The 7,688-nt window shown below is 41.1% G+C and overlaps 1 protein-coding gene across 2 annotated transcripts in view; it reads left to right on the top strand.

Annotated features, from left to right (window-relative positions):
• The first annotated feature begins 1,121 nt into the window (after window positions 1-1,121).
• Tma16 (translation machinery associated 16 homolog) overlaps window positions 1,122-7,688 on the top strand; it is a 19,072-nt gene continuing 12,505 nt past the window's right edge. Inside the window, exons 1-2 of one of the 2 annotated variants that reach the window (XM_008847800.3) lie at window positions 1,122-1,274; window positions 4,781-4,893. In XM_008847800.3, coding sequence (XP_008846022.1) covers window positions 1,272-1,274; window positions 4,781-4,893 — 116 coding nt within the window. In that variant the 5' untranslated portion in view covers window positions 1,122-1,271. The remainder of the gene's footprint in view (window positions 1,275-4,780; window positions 4,894-7,688) is intronic. The other variant, XM_029570792.1, reaches the window with a different exon arrangement.

The raw sequence follows: 7,688 nt of genomic DNA, 5'->3' as shown, positions 1-7,688 counted from the left end.
TTTTTTTCCTAGTTCTGTGAAGAAAGTCATTGGAATTTTGATGGAGATTGTATCACACCTACAGGTTATGTTTGGTAAAGTGGCCATTTTCATGTTGTTAATTCCACCAATCCTGGAGCGCCAAAGGTCTTTTCATACCTGTTATCATTTTTTGTTGAACCTCTTCAAAGAACTTTTTGGCTAATTCTGTCTGGGAGTAATTTGTTTTATTTTGTTTCATCTCTGTTTCATTAATATCTGCCCTAATCTTTATTATTTCTTGGCATCTACTGGTTTTTAGATTGGCTTCTTGATTTTCTAAAGCACCATTTGGTTATTTGAGAACTCTGATTTTGTTTCACTGTGAGCACTTTTATCTATAAACTTTCCTCTTAGGACTGTCTTAGTTGTCTCCCAGAGGAACTGGTAGGTTGTACTATTAATTTGTTTACAGGAATTTCTTAGTTTCTTCCTGATGTCTTTAATACGCAGCATTCTTTCAAATGCATATTGTTCCGTGTCCAACTATTTGTATGATTTCTGTGGTCTTTTGTCTTTTTGATTTCTGCTTTTATTCCATTGTGAACTGACACAAATAATTATCTTAAAAAAAATTGTGTGTGTGTGTGTGTGTGTGTACTGTTTGCTTTGTGGCCTATTATGTGATCAATTTTGGAGACGGTTCCCCATTGCCTAGCATGTTGTAGGCATTGGATCAACTTTTTGCTGGATAAAATATTTATGAAATTTTAACATGCTGTAATAAACATAGCTAGGTTGGAAAGTGACTTTATCAACATAACTGTAATAAATAAAGGCTGGAAAGCACCTTTATCAACAAGGAAAAGAGAATGCAGACGTTTTGTCTCCCTGGGGCATAGGACATTCATTCCCTAGTACCTCTGGGATAGGGGAGCCCCAAATGGAACCTGTCTGTCGGCTAGGAGGTGCCAGCTTCTGAAGATATTCCGGGTAGATGCCCAAAGTTGAGCTTTTGGGACAAAATCAGAGCAGGTGAGAATATGAGCTATCCTTGGACCAGATTCAAACATCTGGGCCTGTATGATGTCCCAGGGCTGGCATCCGAGGCGGGAGGAAAAGACGCGGTCTCAGTTTCCCGGGAGTGTTTAGAGCGACGCACCGGCCCCTCCCGTTCCGGTCCTCTCAGCTCTGAGTTCCCCGGTTCCACGTGTGTTCTTAAAGGAGCGAGCTGAGAGTTGGTGGCTGCTGGAGGGCGGTGAGGCTGCCGTGTCTGGAAGGGGGAGAACGTCGGTGGCCCCTGGGACGTCGCCATGGTGGGGCTCCGCTCCCGGAGCGCTCGCTGGGGCTTCGGGTCGGGCGGGCGGGAAGGGAAGATCGCGAAACCCGGAGGCCGGGACCCTAAGCGGTTGCGTGGGGCGGCGGCGCGGAGTTTGTGGCCGGATCTCTGTGCTCAAGCGCTTCCCCACCTCTATCAGCCTCGGGGTCCACCTCTCCCCATACTTTTCCCTCCGCGGGGAAAAGCTGCTTCTTACCATCTTTGCTTTTGTCTGGGGTCCTGGGCCCATCCACCTTCTCCTCTGGCGGGTACGGCCCGGGTCACCTAGAGGTGCATCAGGTCACAGCTCTTCAGTGATCCAATGTGACCCAGGTCCTGCTTCTGCGGTCCCCTTTCTTGCCAGGGCAGCCACGCGGTCCTGTCTGTACTTATAAAACAAAACCAAGTTGAGTAGTTACAAAAGATTGTTCAGAAAGCATCGAAGTGTGACAGTGTAAGGGGCTCATTCACAACATCCGGATTTTATGCTTAGAATTTATTTTGGGTGTGTGAACACACACGCCACAGTGCGCGAGTGAATGTCAGAGAACAACTTGCAGGAGTCAGTTCTCTCCTACTGTGTCGGTATCTGGGTTCCAACTCGGGTAGACGGGCTTGGCGGCAAGCACCTTTATCGACTGAATCACCTTGCCGGCCTGTTTCTTGACTCCGATGCTTGTGTCAACATCTACAGCCCTTTAGCTTTAGATCACACGTGCATGTGTTGTTTGCCTTTATTCCCATGCGTGTGCTATTTCCAGCTCTTTATCCTTTTTTTTTTTTTTCTCAGAGTGTAATGGTAAAGCAGTTACATGTAGTTGCCTGTGAGTGGGGAGATGGACAGGAATGTTGACTGGCATTTGGCAGTTCTTGTCCTTGGTAACAGGAGCTTCATATTTGCCACTTCTTTTAATCAAAATATCGTCCTGAATAGAAGTTGAAAGAGTGGCAGACAGATGTGTGCTATTTGTCACACTCTTGGCCCTGATGTTTTTCTGAAACATCATCAGTGTAGCTTTCTGAACAGCTCAGAATATAGTTCCAGAGGTCTGAATGTGATGTCTGTTGGCTTTGAGAAGTATTTAACCCTCCATCGGTTTAATTAGGATGAGAGTAGTATCTACCTCATAGAGTGGTGCAATGTGAGTGTACTCAGCTACTCTGACAGTTTGTGAGGTTTTCCTGGGGAGACAGATGTACCTTTACTTGGTGAGTTTTATTGATAAGTAGCACAGAAAGCTGTCCCCCGCCGCCAAGCTGCACTTAACTGCTTAGTAGATTAACTTTTTTTTTTAATTTAAAAATAATTATGTGTGGGCTGCAGAGATGGCTCAGTGATTAAGAACACTCACCGACTGTTCTTGCAAAAGACCCAGGTTCGAATCCCAGCACCCACATGGCAGCTAACAACAGTCCATAACTCCAATTCCAGGGGATCCGATGGCCTCTTCTGCCCTCTGTGGGCATTGAATGACATGGGTGCACTTACCTACATGCAGGCAATATACTCTTACACATAAAATAAAAATAATAAAGTATTAAATAATTATTATGTGTGTATCTGATGTGTGTATCTGATGTGGCCTAGCTGCCACGGCACACTTGTGGAGTCAAAGGACAACTTTGTGGAGTTTCCAGGATTAAACTCAGGTCACAAGGCTTGTATGGCAAGCACCTTTATCCACTCAGGCCTCTAAATTAACTATTTTTTTTTTTTCATTTGGAGACAGGTCCCCCTGTAGCCCCAGCTGGCCTGGAACTTGCTATATAGACCATGCTGGCATCATCTCACAGAGCTCCACCTGCCTCTGCTGGAATCAAAGGCATGTGCCACCATTCCCAGCTAGATTAAAATTTTATTGGGAAGGTTTGATTTTTTTCTTGTTGACAAATATTTTAAATGTAATATACTAAAATATCAAAATTTTTAGTAATGTAGTAAAACATATATATTTTATGTGACTCATTATATATTCCTACTTTGTCCTGAGGAACTTTTTGATAAGGAATCATAAGCTATAGTTGAGTCAGAATATAAGTTCAGTTTTCTTGTGCTTTGTGGTAAATCTTGGCAGTTCTTTAACTTAAATCTTCTAAAGCATATTTTTTTTACATGTTTTTACAGACATAGAATTTCAAACTTTTTATAATAAAAATCTTATATCTTTAAAGAGGCTTCTATATAATTTTAACTTAGGACATAATACCTACAGAGCTTATCTTCTTTTTCCTTAGGGTTTTGGGACTTAGTGTCGTAAAGCTTTTAATTCATTATATATGTGATCAACTCAAGATATCTTCAAAGAGTACATTCTTGTTTTATTTTGTAGGTTTTTGAACTAGTTAACTACCTATTTTTGTGTAATAGAAGCTATCTTAAAATTTAGTAGCTTAAAACAACTTGAGGATCAAGAATTGGGCATGACTTCCCTGCATCTTTTGTGACAAGGGTCCCCACAGTGAAACTTACTTGGTGCTGTGGGGAGGACCCACTTTCAAGCTTTCTTACATGGCTCTTAGTTAGATTCAGCTTCTCCTGGACTGTTGGACTGAAGGCCCAGCTCTTCACTGGCTGGAAGCATCCTTCATTGACTTGTCATGTGGTCTTTTCCATCAGACAACATAATACATGATACCTGGTTTCCTTCAAAACAAGCCCAGTGAGAGAGCAAGAGAGTGAAGAAGATAAAGCCAGTGTTTTTTCATAACCTCATTTTGGAATTGTCATTTACCAAATAATTTTCATTAAAAGTGAATCACTGTGGTGCTAGAGAGATGGCTCAGTCATTAAGAGCCCTTCCTGTACAACCATAAGAACCTGAGTTTGGATCCCTGTAAACAATGGGGGGCATGGTTGCACATGTACCTGAAACCAGTATTCAAGGTGGGGGGATGGGGTGACAACAGAGACAGGATTAGGACTTGCTGGCTGCCAGCCTAGCCAAAAAACTTGTGCTTCTGGGTCAGGAAGAGACCTGAGCTCAAATAAGTCATAGAGTAAAAGAGGAAGACAGCTGATACCTTCCCTCTGGCCTCTGCATACCACATACACATTAGCAAGTTACTGGATCCATCCTTCTTTCATAGAGTGTATGTTATTTCCTCTGTTCCTGGTTTGCACCGGACATGAAACCAACTTTTATTTTACCTGCTCATACTTTGCGTTGTTCTCTCCTAATGTTCTCAACTGTAGCATACATTGCCAGCCCTAAGTCTCTTCCGCATCTATATGCTCGGAGCCTACTTTAAGCTAGTAGTTGATGAGCTGAGCCACATTAGCCCTGTGCGTGTCTTTCTTTTGGTCTTAGGTCATTAGAGTAGTTCTGAATAGATCATTTCTGTTCAGATTATGAGGAAACAAACTTGAAATGTATGACGTATCTCTTGATTCCTAAAATAATGTTTCTGGCTCATTGTATTTTTGTTAATTATTCTTAATTTTTTTTCTGTAGAACATGTTGTGATCTGAATCATTTAATGTATCTATGTTTGTCTTGTTAATAGCCTAAAGGACTAAAAGGAAAGATTACAGGACGGGAGAAAAAAGTCATCCATCCATACAGTAGAAAAGCAGCTCAGATTACAAGAGAGACTCACAAACAGGAAAAAAAGGAAAAGTAAGTACTTTGCCATCATTAGTGTTCTGCCTTGGGGAAAAGCTTTTATACCATTTTCCTTTGGGTGATTATTAGTCTTCCTCGGTTTTCAGTTCTTTTCCTTCAACAAATGTTTTTTGCATGTATTCTTATACTGAGGGTAAAATTGAACAAAGCTTCTAGTCTTAACAGAACTTACCTAAAATAAATTTTAGAAGGCATTTGTGATGAGTGGAGTGAAGAAACCTTTTTTTTTAATATTATTTTTTATTTATAGGTTTATATACCCTGTCATCCCTGTTCCCGTCTACTGTGTTGTCAGTGCCCCCAGTAGCTCTCCAGTACAAGTCCATCTGCTGAGTCTAGTCAGCTTATCTAGTGTACCTTGTTTTAGGAAGATCAGCTCTCCCTCATCTAGCAGCAATCAGGTGCCAATATTCCTTTAGATAAGATTGGGGTCTGATGTTTATTTTCCCATTTCTATGCTGGGTTACTGTCTGGGAGTCTCTTGGGCCACCCTGGCCAACAACTCAAAAGGAAGGTATCTTCTGTCTGGCATTGTTTCTTATTATGTAGCCTTTAGTTATACACATGGACTCTTAAAAGAATTATACTTTGGTCATACTTTCCTTTTGGGTGTTTAAGACCATACAGTTGGCCCAGATAAACCAATTTATTTTTACTCTTAAGGTCCTTTGAGGATCTGTTCCTCAGGGGTCACATGGGCTTGGGAGGAGCCCCTGGCTCCTTTCTTTTACAGTTCCATCTATGTGAAGATAAGTCAAAGGTTCTGCTCGACCATGGCTGTCTTCATTTCGAAGCATGAAGGAAATGATTCCTCTGTGTTGACCCTCCTCTTTGTAGACTGGACACTGGTTCAAGTCCATCTGGTGGGGTCTCCATGGCCTCCTTGATCAAAAGGACAAGTGACTCACCACAGTTACAGGACATATTGAAAGATGCTCATAGCCCCTAGAACTTAGTTGACCTTGGAGGGCAAGGAGCAAAAACTGTCCTTTATGTCCCTCTGTCTGTCCAAATTAGTATAGGCCTCAAAGTATGGCTGTTAAACATCCAAGAAGGTTAGTTCATCAGTCTGGTACTTTTTTACCATGTGCTATGTAGATAAAGCCTGGGAAAAACCAAACGTTCTCCCTTGACTAGACATATATTATGTTCCTTGAGATAGTTGTATGTATAATTTATCAGTAGGTTGTTGGACTAATATGGTTCCCTATGTTTTTTTTTAAAAGTAGCTAGGCATTATTTATCTTTTGCATTGTCCAGCCCTTTCACTATGGTTTCCCCGTTTTTCCCATTTCTCCCTTAATAATACCCTTCTTCTATGATCTCTCCTCTCTTGAGCTCCTTCTGTCCCTCTATTCTCAAGGCTCCTTGTAGAACCCTCCCTCCCCTCACCGATTAAAATAACCAGTTTTTATCCATATTTCCCTTATTAATACTTGTTTCCTACTGATCTTCTCTTTCAGGTTCTTTCTTTCCCTTTACCTCCCTGGTTCCTTTCTATTATCCTGGTTACTGTAGTTATATCTGGATATTTAGTCACTTATCAGGGTTTGGTTCTAGGATCCACATATGAGGGAGAACACACGTCGCTTTTATTTTTCTGAGTCTCTATTACTTCACTTAGTATAACAGCTTCTGGTTCCATCCATTTACCTGCAAATTTCATGATTTCATCTTTCTTTACTGTTGAATAGAACTCCCATCGTATAAATGAAACACATTTTCATTATCCACTTGTCAGTTGGGGGACATTTAGGTTGTTTCCATTTCTTAGCTATTGTGAAAAGAGCAGCAACAAACATGGATGTACAAGTGTCTCTGCAATAGGATGAGTTCTTTGGGTGTATGCCAAGGAGCGGTATAACTGGGTCAAATGGTAGGTTCATTTTTAGTTTTTTAAGAGTTCTCCACACTGCTTTCCATGGCATTGAACAGATTTGCAGGCCCACCAGCAGTGGATGAGCATTCCCCTTTCCCCACATCCTCTCCAACATTTGGTGTCATTTGTTCTTTTGATCTTAGCCAGTTTGACTGGGTTAAGATGACATCTTAAAGTGGTTTTAATTTGCATTTCCCTAATTACTAATGATGTTGAACACCTTTTAAGATGTTTCTCAGCTGGTCAGATGTTTCGCTGGCAAAGGTTTTCTCCCATTCTGTTGGTTTTTTTTCACTTCCCTGGTTGCTTCTTTTGATGTACAGAAGTTTTTTTAGTTTTTTGATGAGGTCCCATTTGATTCTTGACCTTGTTTCCTGAGCAATAGAAGTCTAGTTTAGAAAGTCCTTTCCTACACCTATATCTTGTAGGTTATTGCCATGTTTTCTTCTAACAGTTTCAGAGTTTCAGGCTTCACATTGAGGTCTTTGATCCATTTGGAGTTGACTTTTGTGCAAGGTGAAAGATAGGGGTTTAGTTTCATTCTTCTACAGGTGGAGACCCAGTTTTGCCAGCACCATTTACTGAACATGCTGTCTTTCCTCCAGTGAATGTTTTTGGCACCTTTGTCAAGTATCAGGTGGCTGAAATTGCATGTACTCATATTTGGGTCTTCAATTTTGTTCCATTGATCTATGGGTCTATTTTTGTGCTAGTACCATGATGTTTTTATGACTCTAGCTCTGTAATACAGTTTAAAATCTGATATAGTAATTCCCCCAGCATTGCTCTTAGTGCTCCCGATTGCTTTGTCTATCCAAGGTCTTTTATGCTTTCATGTGAATCTTAGGATGTTTTTTTCCAGTTCTGAAGAATGTCATCTGGATTTCAATTGGCATTGTATTGAATCTAT

This window comes from Nannospalax galili, unplaced genomic scaffold (genome assembly GCF_000622305.1).
Source record: "Nannospalax galili isolate Female #2095 unplaced genomic scaffold, S.galili_v1.0 scaffold283, whole genome shotgun sequence".
Taxonomy (NCBI): Eukaryota; Metazoa; Chordata; class Mammalia; order Rodentia; family Spalacidae; genus Nannospalax; species Nannospalax galili.
Note: the sequence above shows the minus strand (reverse complement) of the source record. Positions and strands in the feature narration are given on the sequence as shown.